The sequence below is a fragment of the Cervus elaphus genome, chromosome 9 (assembly GCF_910594005.1).
Source record: "Cervus elaphus chromosome 9, mCerEla1.1, whole genome shotgun sequence".
In the NCBI taxonomy this organism is placed as follows: domain Eukaryota; kingdom Metazoa; phylum Chordata; class Mammalia; order Artiodactyla; family Cervidae; genus Cervus; species Cervus elaphus.
Genome location: NC_057823.1, coordinates 16,831,210 through 16,850,969, shown reverse-complemented (window position 1 = coordinate 16,850,969; position 19,760 = coordinate 16,831,210). Strand labels below are relative to the sequence as shown.

General features: G+C 40.8%; 2 protein-coding genes across 3 annotated transcripts in view; both read right to left on the bottom strand.

Annotated features, from left to right (window-relative positions):
• LOC122699467 (zinc finger protein 426-like) overlaps positions 1–2,923 on the bottom strand; it is a 30,634-nt gene extending 27,711 nt beyond the window's left edge. For both annotated transcript variants that reach the window (XR_006342611.1, XM_043911428.1), the window contains exon 1: positions 2,690–2,923. The gene's annotated coding sequence lies outside the window, so the exon portion shown is untranslated. The remainder of the gene's footprint in view (positions 1–2,689) is intronic.
• Positions 2,924–9,070: 6,147 nt separating this feature from the next.
• Positions 9,071–17,047, bottom strand: LOC122700710 (zinc finger protein 778-like). The gene is made up of 3 exons (XM_043913783.1): positions 16,877–17,047; positions 13,221–13,376; positions 9,071–10,276 (listed from the first exon to the last, which is right to left on the bottom strand). Exons 1-3 carry the CDS (start codon positions 17,045–17,047, stop codon positions 10,106–10,108), a joined length of 498 nt encoding a protein of 165 aa, XP_043769718.1. The 3' UTR covers positions 9,071–10,105.
• Positions 17,048–19,760: the final 2,713 nt, after the last annotated feature.

Genomic DNA, 19,760 nt, shown 5'->3' with positions numbered 1-19,760 from the left:
GGAATGTAAACTGGTGCAGTCACTATGGAAAATAGTATGGCAATTCCTCAAGAAACTACATCATGATCCAGGAATTCCACTCCTTTGGGTATATATCCAAAGAAAATGAAAACAGTAATTTGAAAAGGTATACACACCCCAATGTTCACAGCAACATTATTTACAGCAGGCAAGATACAGAAGCAACCTAAGTGTCCATAACACATAAATGCATAAAGATGATTCACAAAATGAAGCATTATTCAGCCATAAAAAAGAATGAAATTCTGCCATTAGCAAAAGCAGGGTAGACCTGGAGGGTATTATGATCAGTGAAATAAGTCAGACTGAGAAAGACAAATACTGTACATTATCACTTATATGTGAAATCTAAAAAAAGAAGGAAACAAATGACAAACTCAGAGGTATAGAGAACAAATGAGTATCTACTAGTGGGGAGGGGGGAGAGGGGCCAGCAGGATTGGGGTGAGGGTTAAAAGGTACAAACTACTATGTATAAAACAGAGAAGATACAAGGATGTACTGTACAGCACAGAGAATATAGTCAATATTTTTTTGTAAATTTAAATGAGTATAATCTATTGTTACAGCCTGGTGGAGCAGAGACCAGAACCTGCCCCATGATTCGAGGCTGCGGCAAACTCTGCCCTCGTCATTGTCCTAATAAGCATGACTAACCGACATTCTTGGGGCTGGACGTGCACTCTGCTCCGCTTCACTGCCTGCCTCTGCGTCCGTCCCCATGGAAACAAAACAAGATGTTCCTGATTAACAGCAGAGCCTTAACTTTACTCCCTCTTTATGGTGTGCTGATCAAACTCCCCAGTATAGTTATTCCCTAATGATCTCGTGTGACTTCTGTCAATAAAAGTGCGACCTGAAAGTAGCCATTTTGTCTGCCTGCCATGGAGAGCAGGAGGGCCCCCTGACTCCCTGCTTGCCAAATTATTGTGTCTCTTTTCTTTACGTTCTTGCCCCCGATTCAGGTCTTTCTCACCAGCTGCACTGGACTTGGCAATCTATTAAAATATAGAATCCTTATGTTTTACACCTGAAACCAATATATAATCAACTAAACTTCAACCAAAGATTAAAAATTAAAATTGACACTGTAACTTCGGAATAAACACACACTAATAACCAAAAAGCTCACACTCACTGCTGCCATGAAATACCAGAGAAATCCTGCTCCATCTTGAGCCAGAGAGGTAAACGTGTGCCATGTTACCCACCAGGCAAAGAGTACTGGGGTTCGTTTCACAGGTAAGGACATAAGCCCTGAATGCTGTGGCTCTTCACTTATTACAGCAATGAAATACATGAATAGGATTATGCAGCAACTCTACCTAATGCATACATACCAGGAAGCTGTCTTAGAGAACAGCATTCTCTCTGGTCCACTTCAGCTCATCCTAGATAAATAAGCAACATGACTGCTCAGACCTACACCAAAAAAATCTGTATTGTAAATGCAGAACCTAAGGCTGAGTCTCTGGGGGGGGGGAAAAAAAAGGCAATAATGAGGACTTCTCATGCGGCATATGATAGGCTGCCATTCTGCAAAGCTGATAGTGAAATTTGCATAAACATTTTTTTCTGAACCAGGATCATTTCAGGGCAGCTTCATCCCTCTGGAGATATAGTTATCTGGAGCCCTGTTTCATAACAATCATAAATCAACCAGTATTAAGTATCAGTCAGTTATTTCTGTGCAGATGACACATATGAAAGCTACCAGAACAGTATGCTGTATAACAAGAGAATCAGTGACCTCGACTGTCATTGTCTGACAATCATTACATACCAGACACGTCCTGAGGAACTTATAAGACTTATGTATTTGGGACAACTTCAATATTTGAATCTGCTCTTTCAACTGTAAATTTTGTACAATCTAAACATTAGTCAAGGGACTTACCTGGTGGTCCAGTGGATAAGACTCCCCACTTCCACTGCAAGGGTCATGGGTTCAATCCCTACTGGGGCAATAAGATCCTGCATGGTCCGTGGCATGGCCAAAAAATATAAACAAATAAATGCTGGTGGTGCTTTAGTAGCCAAGCTGTGTCCGACTCTTTCGACCCCATGGACGGTAGCTAGCCAGGCTCCTCTGTCCATAGGATTTGCCAGGCAATAATACAGGAGTGGGTTGCCATTTCTTTCTCCAGAGAATCTTCCCGACTCAGGGCTGGAACCCATGTCTCCTGCCTTGCAGGCGGATTCTTTACCACTGAGTCACCAGGGAAGCCCTAAATAAATAAATGCATACTATTCAAGGGCTTTCTGGGACGCTCTTCCATGGTTATAATCCTCAAATGTGGCTCAAATAAAATTCTCCAATTCTTTCTTAGATTTTTCCTGGACAATTTTCCTACACATACCCTTCTCCAAAATCACATAAATACTAACACCTCTTCAGAACAATTTCTCAAAGCTATCTCAGACGCTCACTCCCGGGCCATAATCCTCAGTAAGACACTTAACAAACAACTTACAACTCTTCCATTTTCAAGCGGACAACACAGTAACACGGTAGGGTCACTAGGTTGATGATAACCAGACGGCGCAGGAGCCTGAGCAATCTTACTGAAACAGCGGAGATTCAAGTCCTCAAGGACTAAAGTCACGCAGGCTTTCAAACAGGGAAGCACAGTGAATGAGAACACCCCGCAGATGGTCCTAACCGTACCTACGACTTCGCTGATGGCTGGGGTTCAGGTCCGGGTGGACTCGAGACGAGAGTCCAGGCCTGTCCCAGAAGACAGTTCAAAAGTTCGGGCCAATCCTGTCCTTTAACGTGCTCCTTGTATCCGAGCCTTCTCTTAACTTAGGCTTCACCAAGGACACGCTTAATTGCATTACAAACAAGCCCGCCTCTCTCCTAACTGCGCTGAGCTGCCAGATGTAATATCGACGCAGAGCAGTGACGCTACTTCCGCTTCCCGTCGGGGCAGTTGCGGGGGCGGGTCTCTGAGATTGAATTTAGCCTAGTTCAACCAGTGCAGGAGGGAACTTGTAGTTTCTGCCCACGTTGTGGTGGCGGGGGGTTTGGGGTCGGTTCAGTGTGAGGACTGGGAGCAGAAATAGGCCCACCGGACGACGTTGATGCTGCAACCAGCCTGTGGCAGGGGCTAGGGGCAGGAGGGCGATCTATAAGCCGAAGTGGTGTTGGAGGCAGGAAGAGGCCCAGCGCTGGGATTAGAGGACAGGGGACAATGGTGGTAACTCACCCAACACGGTGCTCATCAAAAGCTGTAGTACCAGCCTGTTCTCAACTTCCTGGAGCGCTTAAAATGATTCTCATATGTTAATAAGCCTGCCAATCCATGACATGCTCTATCTTCTCCGTTCAGTCATGTTTGTTTTCCCTTGTTTCTTTTTATTTACATTGGACACCGTGCTAAACAATAATTATTGATTCTTTTGAATATTCAGAGTAGTACGTTTTCCTTTAACCTTTGTGTTTTTCTTCACGTAAGTCTGTTTTTTATTTTTCTTGATATTACCATAAAGTGCAAGACCTCCCATACTAAGTTGAGAAACAACACTGACACCAGGCCTTGTTTATTCATTCAGGAATAGTTCTAAATTTTCTCTGTAATCATATTTGCTGCTTATTTCAGTGGGTGACCACAGAATAGTTTATAAAAGTTTTTTGGAAAACTTTAAAGGTGTTTTGTGTTTTTTGGTTTTTTTTAACACATTTTACCAAAATCGTTCATGTGCATTATCAAATGTTTTATGCAGTTATCAATAGCTCTTTTGCTACATTAATGTTTCATCTGTTGCAAAACACATACTCACTTTTGGGACTTCCCTGGTGGTCCAGTGGCTGAGACTCCGAATTCTCAATGCAGGGGGCCGCAGGTTCGATCCCTGGTCAGGGAACTAGATCCCACATGCCACAGCTAAATAATCCACATGCCACAACTAAAGATCCTGCATGCTGGAACAAAGACCCAGCACAGCCAAATAAATGAACAAATAAATATTAAAACAAAAACAAAAACAAAAAAACCAAAAAACACATACTCACTTTTTATTTGGCCAAAGGACTCTCTTTTTGTTTTAAATAATTTCTGGGTTTTTGCTGGCCTTAAAATTCTCTTCCAACTCTAGGTGTCATAGATTTCCTAATTTTCTTCTAAAATTAAATATTTTTTACTGACATTTTAGTCTTTAATCCTTGAAGAATGTATTTTGGCATGTGGTATAGGGTAGTATTTCCAATTACTTTTTTCCTATGGAAAGACAGCCAATTGTTTACTGATAATCTATCCTTGACATATGAATTTGAAATTTCACCTTTAATAAATAATAAATTCTTATATATACGTATATTTCAGACTCTTCTGTGCCAGTTAATATTTACTTATGCCTGTATCAGACTCTTGATAAAAATAGATTTATGTAATTTTAAAATTTAGTGGTAAAAATATAATGGAATTTTGCTTCCTTTACCTTTAGCTGTTACACCATTTTCTTATACATTTAACATCTGCACTGCCGTGATTCTGCTATTTCTATACATTTGCATTTTCTAGAATTTCATGTAAATAAAGTCATCAGTAATTTTTTCACTTAGTGTATTTTTCAAGATTCATGGGCTTTATAGCAAAAATAATTTCTTTTTATTGCAGAATGATATTCCATTTATTTATTCACCAGTTGATGAATGTTGGGTTGGGTTGTTTCCACTTTGTGCATGTTATAAGTAATGGCGCTTTGAAAATTCATGTATGTCCTTTTGTTCAGATGTATTTTCATTTCTTTTGGGTAGCTATTAGGATTATCCAGAGAAACAGAACAAATGTGTATATATACATATATATACAGACACATACATATTAGATACCTATATAGATATGTATGTATGTGTGTGTGTGTGTGTATAGTGTATATCTTCTATTATTACCTACCAGGGAAGGACAGAAAACCAAACCAATTAAAGTAATCATTATCAATTTGATTCCTTTATGGATGACTGGAGCTAAACCCCACCAAACCCTTCTGAAGTACATCAGGATATGTCTCTCAGAACTTTCCAGTCAGTAAACGAAAAGACAGCAGCTCATCCATTCTATGGGCCAGAGGTGGTCCCAGAGAGATTAGCATACCTCTATGTCTGAGTTATACATTTCTGAATACAGAGCAGATTTTCTCAGGTGTCCCATAGTGTGGTATCAAAGAAGCTTTAAGGCAGAAAGCAGGAGGTATATGGCACGGGCCTATGGCAAGGTGTTGTCCAATTGCAGCTGGGCAAAACTTGTCACAGCTTCCACTGAAATAATTACAGTGCAGATCTCTCCTTCCCTCTTGTAGCACAAATGTTAGCTGACCCTGATCTAACCCTACTTTAATGAATAAGACCTCCCACTCCCCCCTCAAAACTCCTGCATTAAAGAGATACTTGTCTGCTGTTACGCCACATGGAAAGACAGACTGCTGAAGTGTAATAGCATCTTTTATAATGTCCCTGCCACGGGGATGCACAGGCCACCCTTTATGTATCAAGTGACAGAACACTGAGGAGGGAGAAAAGGCCACGGGAAGACAGCTGCCTGTGAGAGCAGCAGGCTTGGGCAAAGAGGGAAGAAGGAACCAGAGCTCCACTGACTGCAGGGTCTCAGAAACAGGACAAAGCAAATGGGAAACTCAATGGATGGCACCATTGGGGACTGAGGTTGACAGCCATGTCCAAAGTTGTCTGGTGCAGAAAAGGCCAATGTGTGGAACTTCCCTGGTGGTCCATTGGTTAAGACTCATTGCTTCCACTGCAGAAAATGAGAGTTTTATCCCTGATAAGGTAACTAAGATCCCACACATCAAGGTGCATGGAAAAAGAAAAGTCCAATGTGAAGCATTCATGACCCAGGAAAGGTGGGGGAACAGTCACAGCCATTCCCATCATCATTACGGTTATGTCCACAATGGGGCAATCAAGCAGTCTCCACGGCTTGTGTCCCTGTGGAGGGAGCCAGTCAATTTACCTCACAATAGTGCATTAATTTCACTGTTGCTGATGATACTGAGGACTTCCCCACAGGGGTTTCCAAGTCACTGTCAGTTGTAACCTTTCTCAAGAAAGGCTCTGCCACTTCTCAGGGGAGGACTTGGTTTTTTCCCTCCACTTGGGTCTGTTTAGTGCCTCTTCTCACTGTGTTCTGATTTTTAGGTCTCTGGGTCAGTTTTCTGCTGAGGAGTTGACAATCAGCATTGCTGTGATCACAAGTCCCAGTAAATTTTGTATGAGGGAAAAGATATAAAGACTTTGGTGAAAGACGTTAATTTAAAAGCTTTCAGGGGTCTTTGCTAGTGGTCTGGAGTGAAGAATTTGACTTCCAGTGTAGGAAGGAAGGTTTGATTCCTGGTCAGGGAACTAAGATCCCACACTCCATGGGGGCATTAAGCCAGCACGAGGCAGTTAAATCCACACACTGTAACCACTGAGCCTGTGCCCCAGTGGAGACCCAATACGGACAAAAAAAGTTTCAGGGTAGCAGCTAAAATGAAAGTTGTTGTTCAGTCACTCAGTTGTGTCTGACTCTTTGCAACCCCATGGACTGCAGCATGCCAGGCTTCCCTGTCCATCACCATCTCCTGGAGCTTGCTCAATTGCTCAAACTCATGTCCATTGAGTTGGTATGCCATCCAACCATTTCATCCTGTCATCCTCTTCTCTTCCTGCCTTCAATCTTTCCCAGCATCAGGTCTTTGCCAAAGAGTTGGCTCTTTGCATCAAGTGGCCAAAATACTGGAGCTTCAGCATCAGTCCTTCCAATGAATATTCAGTACGGATTTCCTCTAGGATTGATTGGTTTGGCCTCTTTGCAGTCCAAGAGACTCTTAGCAGTCTTCTCCAGCACCGCTATTCAAATGCATCAATTCTTTGGCACTCAGTCTTCTTTATGGTCCAACTCTCACATCCATAGATGACTACTGGAAAAACCATAGCTTTGACTATATGGACCTTTGTTGGCTAAGTAATGTCTCTGCTTTTTAATATGCTGTCTAGGTTTGTCAGAGCTTTTCTTCCAAAGAGCAAGCATCTTTTAATTTCATGGCTGCATCACCATCTGTATTGATTTTGAAGCCCAAGAAAATAAAGTCTGTCACTGTTTCCCCATCTATTTGCCATGAAGTGATGGAACCAGATGCCATGATCTTAGTTTTCTGAATGTTGTTTTAAGCCAGCTTTTTCACTCTCCTCTTTCATCTTCATCAAGAGGCTCTTTAGTTCCTCTTTGCTTTCTGTTGTAAGGGTGGTGTCATCTGCATATCTGAGGTTATTGATATTTCTCCCAGCAATGTTGACTCCAGCTTGTGCTTCATCAAGCATGGCATTTTGCATGATGTACTCTGCATATAAGTTAAATAAGCAGGGTGACAATATAAAGTAAAAATAGTGGAGTATATAGATCTCAATCACTGACAGTTAAGTCATTCATGTGAAAATACACTAACGATGCAAAGAAAAATTTCCAAGTGAAGGTTTTCTCACATTTCTTGGGTTTTATTCCAGAGTGAATATTCTTGTAATGTTGAAGGCATAAGGAATGTTTAAAGGATTTTCCACAATAAACTTAACAAAAATTCATAATCTTCACATAAAAACTTTTTAGCATGAGTTTTCCTATGAAAAGTGAAGAAAGACCAGATGAAGGCTTTACCACATTCCTCACATTTATATGGTTTTGTTCCAGGGTGAATTTGACTGTGAGTGTTAAGATGTGAAGAACTTTGAAATAATTTCCCTCATTTTTCTCATGGAAAAGGCCATCTTAACTATGAGATTTCATATGATCTCTGTCTATAGGAAGTATAGAAGGTCTTCCCACACTCCCTACATTTATGCAGTTTTTTATTTCTCTGTGATTCTGCATAGCAGGCCTCTTTCCAGTATGAGATTTTATACAGCTCCTAAGACAATAAGCTCTAAAGAAGGCTTTCCTAGATTCCTTACTTAAAAGCTCTAATGAAGGCTTTCCTAGATTTCTTACTTATAAAGTGCTTGTCTCCAGTATGAGATTTTATATACCGCTTAAGTTTAGAAGCTATAATGAAGGCTTTTCTGTTAGGGGAAGCACACTGATTGAAACCGCCCACCCTGGCCAGGCACCATAGGAACCATTTGCATGAGTTGTTTTATGACAGGAGATCCTGATAAGGAATATGGAACTAATAAGCCACCACCGGCTGGAAGAGTTCGGGAAAGGTCGAGAGGAGACACTGCCTGTCCGTCCACTTCCCAGAATCCCTCTTGCTAGCATCCATCTTGGCTGAGTGATGCGTGCGCCACCAAGAAAGACTCTGAATTAGAATGATTGGCCAAAGACCACCCGGAAACTAATCCCATCACCATAAAACCCAAGACTGCGAGCCATGCGGCAGAGCAGTTCTCCTGGGTTCCCTTACCTACTGCTCTCCACCCGGGTGCCCTTTCTCAATAAAATCTCTTGCTTTGTCAGCATGTGTCTCCTCGGACAATTCATTTCTGAGGGTTAGACAAGAGCCCAGTTTTGGGCCCTGGAAGGGGTCCCCCTTCCTGCAACATTTCCACATTCTTTATTTACATTTACATGGGTTTCTCTCCAGTGTGAATTCCCATATGAATTTTAAGGGATGTAGGATACTTTCCCACACTCCTTACATTCATAACTTTAGTTTGAGGTGTGATTTCGTACATGTACATCATAGCCTGTGGAGTGAACAGAAGCTTTCCCATGTTAATTCTATTCACAGTGTTTTTCCCCATTCTGAGTTACCATTTGTGCCTGAAGAGAAGGCTGATGCCCAGAGGCTTCCAGCTTTCTCTCCCACGCTGGTTCTCCCATCTACAGCATTCAGTCGGACTGATGGCTTTTCCACACTAATTAAACAGAATGCTTCACAACAGTAGAGGTTTTCTTCTGTGGAAGTAGGAAGCTTCTTCCACACTTATTATGCTCTTAAGTGTTCCCTCCATTCTGAGTATTCCTGTGTATCTATCACAAGGTTAGTGTGTTCACTGAAGCCTTTCTCATGTTGCTCACAGTCATAGACTTCCCATCCATTTTTGATTGCTGCTTGTGGATGGATAAAGAAATGATGATGCTGTTTTGCCAAAAGTTTTCACTTTTGTCTCAGGTTCAAAGCATTTGTTAACAAAATGAGTGACTCGTTATATACAGATAAATAATACAAATATTTATTAGAGAATTATCGAGCTCACTTTCAACATACTAACATTAAAAGAAAAGAGAAATAGAAAGCAGAGAATACATCACCAAATTGGGTTTTGACCAACATCCTGACTTAAATAGCACTGAGAAGTCCCATGTCGCAGCACATCTAGAATCCCAATTGGGAAAGGGTCTCAGGCAGAAAGTCTGCTCTATGGGTAAAACTTCAAAGATTGCGGTTCAGGGTTCCCATTTATAATCCCAGGAGGGCTGCAAACTGATATTATTATCATCTGTGACCAAATTGCAAGCCTGGTTTCTTGTTAATACTGTTGGTTTTGTCATGTAAAATTTGGAATGTTGCTACTAAGCCTGGGGCTTGGCTGGCCAGGCCCCCTCCAGGGGCTCAACAATCTCAAGATCCCTCCCCCATCTTATCTATGGTGCTGCAAGTCTTGCATTCACAGCAGGCAGTCACTGATAGTCATTCACAGTCAGGACAGTGTCCAGGCAGGTTGGAAGCAATGTCAGAGGCCTACTTTGTCTCTGAAGCCTAAACAAGACTATTTAATTTCTCTAACAGATGCAAAGATTGCTCAGGCTCATTAACTGATCCTATTCATCTCAAACTTGAAATATGATTATAATGATGATGATGACTTTCACCATTTCTATTATATTTACAAACATCTGCTCTGTTGATTTCTTTCAAATTGAATGACGGAATATTTCTGCTAGAATGATGTTCCACCTACTTCAACCTTGAAATAATCCTCTACAGCTTCATGAATTATTGTGAAAATCTCAAATTTCCTGTTACATATGTGGAAGCAAGAACTTAGGGGAACTCTGAAGCAATAAGTATCAAGCTAGGTTTACGATATCCCCAAATTCATCCTATTCAGAGTATCTCACCATAAACACTGCTCTTCCCTGGATGACTGTCACCTATTGCTTACATCTATCACTTTGCTTGTGCTGTAAATGAAATTACCTTTCTTTTCTGAATGTGGAAAAAATGAAATATGGCATTTTAATATTACTGATGTTACTGTTTTCATCTCAACAGATGTTTTCCCCCCAAGATTATCCTGCTGAAATGCTGAGTCTTTGGTTTAAATTGTTTTTCCCATAAAAAAAGAATAACAACTGTGTAAGAGTTTGTAGCAGGAAAGAGTTCATTTACGGAGTTAAAAATAATACTCATTTTTATTTGCTTCCAAAGTAAAGATGCTAAAAATGTTGATATATACATACTTGATTTGAGGAGTTTGGCTATGCCAAAGTATTTAACAATGCAGAGCTGAAATCCAATACCTGATTAAAAAGAATTCCATAAAAATTAAATGTGATAGGGAAAAAAAATAGAATATTATCAGTGAGGGAAAAAAGAACTTTTTGGAAAAAAAAGCCTACATCAAAATGATGAAAAAGAAATTGAAAAAGGCATCTTGGATAAAGATGTGGTATATATGTAGAATAGAATATTACTCATTCATAAAAAAAATGTCATTTGTAACAATATGGATGGACTGAGAGATTACCATATTAAGTGAAGTAAGTCAGACAAAGGAAGACAAATATCCTATCACTCATATGTGGAATCTAATTTAAAAATGATACAAATGAACTCATTTATAAAACAGATTTAACTATATCAAAAACAAACTGATGTTTACCAAGGGAAATGGGGGAGGGAGGGATAAATCCGGAGCTTGGGAGAAATATACACATACTACTATATATAAGATAGATAAACACCAAGGACCTATGGTATAGCACAAGAAACTCTACTAAGTATTCTGTAATGACATATATGAGAAAAGAATCTGAAAAATAATTAATATATGTGTATGTATTGGCTTACTTTGCTGTACACTGAAACTTAACACAGTGCTGTAAATCAACTATACTGCAATAAAATTATATATATAAGAGAGAAGGACTTCCCTGGTGGTCTAGTGGTTAAGAATCCACCTGGTAATACGGAACACGGGTTTGATCCCTGGTCTGGGAAGATCTCACAAGACACCGAGTGACTGAGAACTATAGAACCTGCAAGCTGCAACTACTGAAGCCCATGGGCCTAGAACCTGTGCTCTGCAACAAGAGAAGCCACCGCAATGAGCACCCCCTACTCTCCACATCTAGAAAAGCCCATGCACAGCAACAAAGACCAAGTGCAGCCAAAAACAAACAGATAAACTAATAAAATTAAAAAAAAGAGCAAGTCACCTTGTGAACCCATACAAAATTTTGAATCAATGTCAAATAAGTACCTATGATAACTTGAATATATTGTGAAACACTGGAGAACAATGACCTCAGCCCTCTGTGAGAAAGCCCATCATTATTCATAAGTCTCCTCGCTATTATTCCAAACACACTGAAAGTTTCATTGACCAGGAATCACTCACCTTGGAAGACTCCTCTTCTTTCCACTGTCCTCAAATCTTATTTCAACCAAGATATCAGAGTGGGTTTCAATGACTGATATCCTGTCCCCGAGGAAAGACATATTAATTAAAGAAGCTCCTGCAAAACAGGAGAAACTATCCAATGAATCAGGTCCTGTATTTCTAAAAATGTGGCAAAACTATTTCAGAATAGATAAAAATGGGAATTCACCTATATCTGTTTTCCACAAAGATTGTTTCTCTTTGGCATCTGAAGCCCACGTTCAGATTGATATACACAATGACAAAGCTTAAGACTTTTTTTTGAAATGGGAAACTAAGTGCAAAAAAAGTTCATTCACATGGAGAAACCAATATACCAATGATTGTCAAACTTTATTCTTCATGAAAGTCAAGTCCAGTGTTTGTTAGAACATAGATGACTGGGTCCCAATGCTGCAGTTTCATTCAGTGGGTCAAATGACTGGGTCCCAATGCTGCAGTTTCATTCAGTGGGTCAAAGGAGTCTGAGAATGTCTAAGAACAATGGTGATACAGTTAGTCTTCAAACTACAATTTTAGACACCACCTGAATTGAAACTCATTCATGTGAAGACTAGTGAGTTTCCATTATATTCAGATTTAACATCACCCTTGCTGCAACATCCCAGACCACCTTACCTGCCTCCTGAGAAACCTGTATGCAGGTCAAGAAGCAACGGTTAGAACTGGACAGGGAACAACGGACTGGTTCCAAATTGGGAAAGGAGTACGTCAAGGTTGTATATTGTCACCCTACTTATTTAACTTATATACAGAGTACATCATGCAAAATGCCAGGCTGGATGAAGCACAAGCTGGAATCAACACTGCTGGGAGAAATATCAATAGCCTCAGGTATCCAGATGACACAGCCCTTACGGCTCTTTGAATCAGGTGGCCCAAGTATTGGAGTTTCAGCTTTAACAGCAGTCCTCGGCTTTCATCACTTCATGGCAAATAGACGGGGAAACAATGACAGTGACAGACTTTATTTTCTTGGGTTTCAAAATCACTACAGATGGTGACAGCAGCCATGAAATTAAAAGATGCTTGCTCCTTGGGAAAAAAGCTATGAAAAACGCTAGACAGTGTATTAAAAAGCAGACATTACTTAGCCAACAAAGGTCCATATAGTCAAAGCTATAGTTTTTCCAGTAGTCCTCTATGGATGTGAAAATTGGACCATAAGTAGGCTGAGTGTTGAAGAACTGATGCTTTTGAACTATGGTGTTGCAGAAGACTCTTGAGAGTCCTTTGGACTGCAAGGAGCTTAACCTAGTCAATCCTAAAGGAAATCAATTCTGAATATTCATTGGAAAGACTGGTGCTGAAGCTGAAGCTCCAGTATTTTGACTACCTGATGAGAAGAGCTGACTCATTAGAAAAGAACCTGATGCTGGGGAAGATTGAAGGCAGGTGGAAAAGGAGACGACAGAAGATGAGATGGCTGGATGGCATCACTGACTCAATGGACATGAGTTTGAGCAAGCTCTAGAAGATGGTGATGGACAGGGTTGCCTGGCGTGCTGCAGTCCATGGGGTCACAAAGAGTTGGACACAACTGAGTGACTGAACAACATCATGCTGCAAGAGTAAGTGCATCACAAATATCTGTTTTCTAAGAGGCTATAGGAATGATGGCAGCCTTATCTGCTGCGGTCAGGTTCTTGTAGTTCTCTAGCATCACTTCTCTGTATAGCTTTCTCTGAAAGAGGTCCAGTAAAGTCCACTCTTCCTGGGTGAAGTCCACAACCACATCAGCAAAGGTCACTGAGTCCTAAACCATCACACACATACTAGCTTTATTAAAGTAAGATTTCCACCAACGTTCAGTGGGGAATGGAGATGGGTGACCCATAGGAAGTGGTATTCAACATCTCTCATCCCTCCCAGGTCACATTGGTCCTAGGTTCTCTTCCATCTACACTCACTCATGATTTATATTCTGCAGCTATGGCTGTACTGGAAAATGGAATACATGAACTTATCCAAATACAATGAGCCTAAAAGCATTTTATTTCCCTTTGGCAGCACAGTTGTAAGCCAATTGGAGGCCCTGTACATGCTGATGAGAAATGCATGGTCATCTTTGTTACTATGTAAGTGCACCAGGCAAAACAAAAACAATGCAGTCACCATCGTGAGAGGCAGTATTAGGAGGTAATTACTGAAATACTGAGATCATTCAGGGTAATGAATCCCTTGGACTGCAAGGAGATCAAACCAGTCAATCCTAAAGGAAATCAGTCCTAAATATTCATTGTAAGGACTGATGTTGAAGCTGAAGCTCCAATACTTTGGCCACCTGATGCAAAGAACAGACTCACTGGAAAAGACCCTGATGCTGGGAAAGACTGAGGGCAGGATGAGAAGGGGACGACAGAGGATGAGACGGTTGGATGGCACCGGACTCGATGGAGACGAGTTTGAGCAGGCTCTGGGAGATGGTGATGGACAGGGAAGCCTGGCGTGCTGCAGTCCAAGGGGTCACAGAGTTGGACACAACTGAGTGAACTGAACTGAATGTGTCACCAGAATAAGACTCCATTTTGGGAGGGGATTTCCCAGGGACTGAGTCCTGCAGTGGCTTTTAAGAAGTTCTGGACAAAGGTCTACCTAAACAAAATGTGTCCACTGGTGGATGTAGCAGGCCATTTTGTAGGATACTCTGTCTTCTTACCAAGAACAACTTCTCAAACACTCAGACATCATCCTTTCTGTCTATCTTTCCCTCAGGAAGGCAGAAAGGGCCCTTAGAAAGAACACCTAGGAGAAAAGAAAGAAGGCATGGGCACACAGAGATGATCATAATTCCCAGTCACTGCCTGAAAGTCATTCCACTCTAACTCAAAACTTCTGAATATTCTTCACATCCAAGAAATCTCACATAAATCCACACTACTGCAGTGAAATACCAGAAGAGCCTTGTCTCACCTGGAGCCAGAAAAGGGGATGGTGAGCCACGCTGCCCATTAGGAAAAGATAGTGGCTTCACTTTACATGTAAGGGACCTTAAGAGCTGGGTAATGTGAATTTTCACTTGCCAAGGCAATAAAATACATGAATAATATTATATAGCAACTCTACCTAACACACATTCCAGAAAATTGACTTAGAGAACAGCATTCTCTGGCTTCCTTCAGCAGTTCCTAGATGAACCAGAAGTATGACAGCTCAGGCCCAGATTAAAGGAAACTGGCAGATCCTAAACTAGGGTCTCTGAAAAATGGCATTAATGAGGACTTCTCATGGGACGTATCATAGCTGTCATATTGTAATGATGGCAAAATTTGCTTCAAAATTTTATTCTTTGACGTCAAGATCATGTAAGGCAGCTTATAAATATAAGTGGATAGGGATATCTCCATCCCCTGGGAGATTGGGTTATCTGGAATCTCGCTTCATACCAAATACCAAACAAGAAATACTAGTTATCTCATATACAACATCATAAGTTAACTCTTTCTATGTAGATAATAGTTACAAAAAGAGTATCCTCTATATAACAATATCAGTAACATTAATTGCTATTCACTGAAGACATTATGTACCAGATATCTCATTAGGAGCTTATACCTTATGTATATGTTTAGAAGAACTTGATTATTGGAATCTACTCTTTCCACTGTGAATTATGTAAACTCTAAAGAGAAATCAAGTACATAGGATAAAAATTTAATGTCCGGTAGATTCAAATCCCTTTGCAGGAAGAAAACAATGTAAAACATCTTATTGTTTTGTGTGTGTATGTGTGCTAAGTCATTTCAGTCACGTGCAACTCTGTGCAGCCCTATGGACTGTAGCCTGCCAGGCTCCTCTGTCCATGGGATTCTCCAGGCAAGAATACTGGAGTGGGTTGCCATGCCCTCCTCATCTCATTTTTAATATTGACTAAGTGTTTAATAAATATTTGAGTATATATGGGATAAAATAAAATATATTCATATAAACAAATTTCATCTTTTATTTTTATTGTAGGTACTGAAAATATTTTCATTATGTACATGATCTATATATTATATTTATATTGGAAAAGCACTGGTGTAGGCTGCTGCTAAAAGGGCTTCCCAGGTGGTGCTAATGGTAAAGAACCCGCCTGCCTGGTTTGATCCCTGGGTGGAGAAGATCCCCTAGAGGAGGGCATGGCAACCCTGGAGATTCCCATGGACAGAGAAGCTTCATAGGCTACAGTCCACAGGGTTGCAAAGAGTAGGAAATGACTGAAGTGACTTAGCAGGCACGCAGGGTGCTGCTGGGCTTATGAAGGGAGAGAATAAAATGTTTATTTGGTCAACACCCTTGAGTTTCTCTTGATGGATGTTAGAAAAGTTTGAAGCTCTGGGTCTCTTTAAGTTCTTGAAAGTGAAAGTCATTCAGTTGTGTCCGACTCTTTGAGACCCCATGGACTATACAGTCCATGAAATTCTCCAGGCCAGAATACTGGAGTGGGTAGCCTTCCCTTCTCCAGGGATCAAACCCAGGTCTCCCACATTGCAGGCAGATTCTTTACCATCACTGGGTTATTCCTTTACTCTTTCAATGCCACTATGCCAGGAACTCATTTGAGAACAGTAACATATACAGAAAATAATATAGGCATTAAATATCCATCATTCTTATTAAAGATAGACAATAAAAGAATAATTGATAAATCAATTCATTAGTAATATGGGAAAACAAACAGGTAAAAAAAAATCATTATCCTGCACACACATAGAAACAGAGACACACAGACACCCTACATATATTTTGCTATTTCCTGGGCAAGATAAAAGAAAGGAGAAGTCATTAGGTCTCCTACACTTGACCCAAAAAGATTACAAAAAAATTTATGAAACTTTTTACAAAAGAATTCAGAATACATTAAAGTACTGGTAAGCCTCCACAGTTCTTCATTGGAAACACTCAAAACAGTTCTGCACTCTCTCCTTGCCTTGGACAAGGAGCAATGCCCCATCATATTTAGTCCAACATTCATCTATTTTATGAATCTCTTCAGAAAACCACCTTCTCATGTTATTTTTCAATTCCATTTTCATTCAATTTGCTTTTGTTTATTCACTTCTTCCACAGACTTTCTTCATGCTTTTTAAGTTCTTTTAACATTCTGTATCTAAAGGTTAACTTCTTTTTGTTAAATATCAATAACCTTTAACATATCCAAATATGGACCACCACTTTCCCCCAATGCTCACCAGAACCTCCAGGACTGTAAGGATGTGAGGACGTGAGGACATGGGGTTGGAGTCAATGACTTTAAAGGCAGAAATTCCTCACCTCTTGAAGAAAACTCATAAAGGTTGCTTTGGATGCTTTTGCAGAGCAGAGCACAAGATGAAACCAAAATGACCCTGTGGAGGCACCCTTACATTTTGCTGTAGCGGCCTCTGGACCTGGTTCTGACAGGCCTCGAGGCCCCAACAGAAGGGATCGGTACACGCCAGGCATCTCTAGGCCTGTCTGGGGAGTCCCGGGACAAATTTTTCTTTGAATTTTATTTATTTATTTAATTTTGTTTTAAAATCAGTAAGCAAGCTGAGACCAGCATTACATTTGCTGGACTTCACAACTGCTTGGTACATAAAATTTAAAGTTTCCCCTTTTTTTGATAAGGGTTGAGGGTACTGCCTGTAAACCTGTAAAGCCCCAGCCTTTATACTTTTTCTTTTGGTTTCCTGTCTTTCCCTTTTTTATTTTTGTTAAGATACTTACCTGATAAGCTCCTGATGGTCCTGAGTGACTCCTGCTCTGAGCAGTAGCTTCCCTTTCTAGAATGGCCCTGTCAACCTCAGAGAAACTAGAATCTATATCCAAGGTGGGGCAATCCCTGTTTTTAAGTTTGATTTTTAGAAAGATGCTCTTACATGTTGATAGGTGGTGGCATTCACCAGAGCCCAAGCACACTGACCAGGAGCTTTACCACCTGATTTGAGAAACCTTCTTGAGATTTCTTGGGAATAAGAACAGAATGTCCCTCCCCCTTTTCATTTTTCATTAAATACTGAGCCACCAGTCTCTATGGATGAGATCCCTCATAGCCCAGCAGGTTGGGGAACAAATCATTACAGAAGCAAAGCAAGGAGCAACAGAGAGATAGGTGAGGGCTGCTGGTGTCTTTGGTTGGGATAGCCACTGGGGCCCTCCAGGTCTCTTTGTCTCCCACAAGGGATGTTGTGGAGATGTCTCTTGGTGTTGCAAGGAACATCATAAATAATATGGTGATGAAGAAAGGTTAAGTTGTTTCTGGTTTTCTTTAAAATTGGTAGGGAGAAAATGTTATCCTGGGGCTTCCCAGGTGGCGCTAGTGGTAAAAAACCCACCTGCCAATGCAGGAGACTTAAAGAGATGTGGATCCAATCCCTGGATCAGGAAGATCTCCTGGAAGAGGGCATGGCAACCGACCCCTGTATTCTTGCCTGGAGAACCCCTTGGACAGAGGAACCTGGCAGGCTACAGTGTCCACAGGGTCACAAAGGGTTGGACACCACTGAAGCAACTTAGCATGCATGCAGTAGGTCAATAGCTCACATGTATATCAAGTGAGGGAATTCCCTGGTGGCTCAGCTGGTAAAGTGTCTGCCTACAATGTGGGAGACCCAGGTTCGATTCCTGGGTTGGGAATAAATCCTTATTAACAGGAAAAGAACAGACACTATATAAGAACGAAAGGATAATTTGTCAGAAGCATATAAAATGACTACATTTGTGTGTATCCAGTTCTATGGCCTCAAAATAAAAGAATTTAAAAAACAACCTAATATCCACCGTCATACTGGGACACTAAAATACCTCTCTCAATAAAGGGGCGATCAGGAGATAAAGTTCGTAATGATACACATTATAAAAACACAAGATTTATTCGTCAGATATACTGAAAATCTATTCAGTTCAGTTCAGTTGCTCAGTTGTGTTCAACTCTTTGTGACCCCATGGACTGCAGCAGGCCAGGCTTCCCTGTCCATCACCAACTCTTGGAGCTTTCTCAAACTCATGTCCATCGAGTTGGTGATGCCATCCAATCATCTCATCCTCTGTCGTACCCTTCTACTCCTGCCTTCAATCTTTGCAGCATCAGAGTCTTTTCCAAGAAGCCAGTTCTTCATATCAGGTGGCCAAAGTATTGGAGCTTCAGCTTCAACATCAGTCCTTCCAATGAATATTCAGGACTGATTTCCGTGAGGACTGACTGGTTGGATCTCCTTGCAGTACAAGGGACTCTCAAGAGTCTTCTCCAACACCACAGTTCAAAAGCATCATCAGTTCTTTGGTGCTCAGCTTTCTTTATAGTCCAGCTCTCATATCCATACATGACTATGGGAAAAACCATAGCTTGACAAGATGGACCTTTGTTGGCTAAGTAATGTCGCTGCTTGTTAATATGCTGTCTATGTTGGTCATAGCTTTTCTTCCAAGGAGCAAGTGTCTTTTTACATTTCATGGCTGCAATCACCATCTACAGTGATTTTGGAGCCCAAGAAAATAGTCTCTCACTGTTTCCACTTTTTCCCCATTTATTTGCCATGAAGTGACGGGACCAGATGCCATGATCTTAGTTTCCTGAATGTTGAGTTTTAAGCCTACTTTTTCACTCTCCCCTTTCATCAAGAGACTCTTTAGTTCTTCTTCACTTTCTGTCATAAGGGTGGTGTCATCTGTGTATCTGAGGTTATTGATATTTCTCCTGGCAATCTTGATTCCAGCTTGTATTTCATCCAGCCCAGCATTTCCCATGATGTATTCTGCATATAAGTTAAATAAGCAGGGTGACAATATACAGCCTTGACATACTCCTTTCCTGATTTGGAACCAGTCTGTTGTTTCATGTCTAGTTCTAACTGTTGCTTCTTGACCTGCACACAGATTTCTCAGGAGGCAGGTAAGGTGGTCTGGTATTCCCATCTCTTTAAGAATTTTCCACAGTCTGTTGTGATCCACACAGTCAAAGGCACTGGCATAGTCAATAAAGCAGAAGTAGATGTTTTTCTGGAACTTTCTTGCTTTGATGGCCCAATGGATGTTGGCAATTTGATCTCTGGTTCCTCTGCCTTTTCTAAATCCAGCTTGAACACCTGAAGTTCTCAGTTCATGTATTGTTGAAGCCTGGCTTGGAGAATTTTGAGCATTACTCAAAAAAGAGTCGGACACGACTGAGCGACTCAAC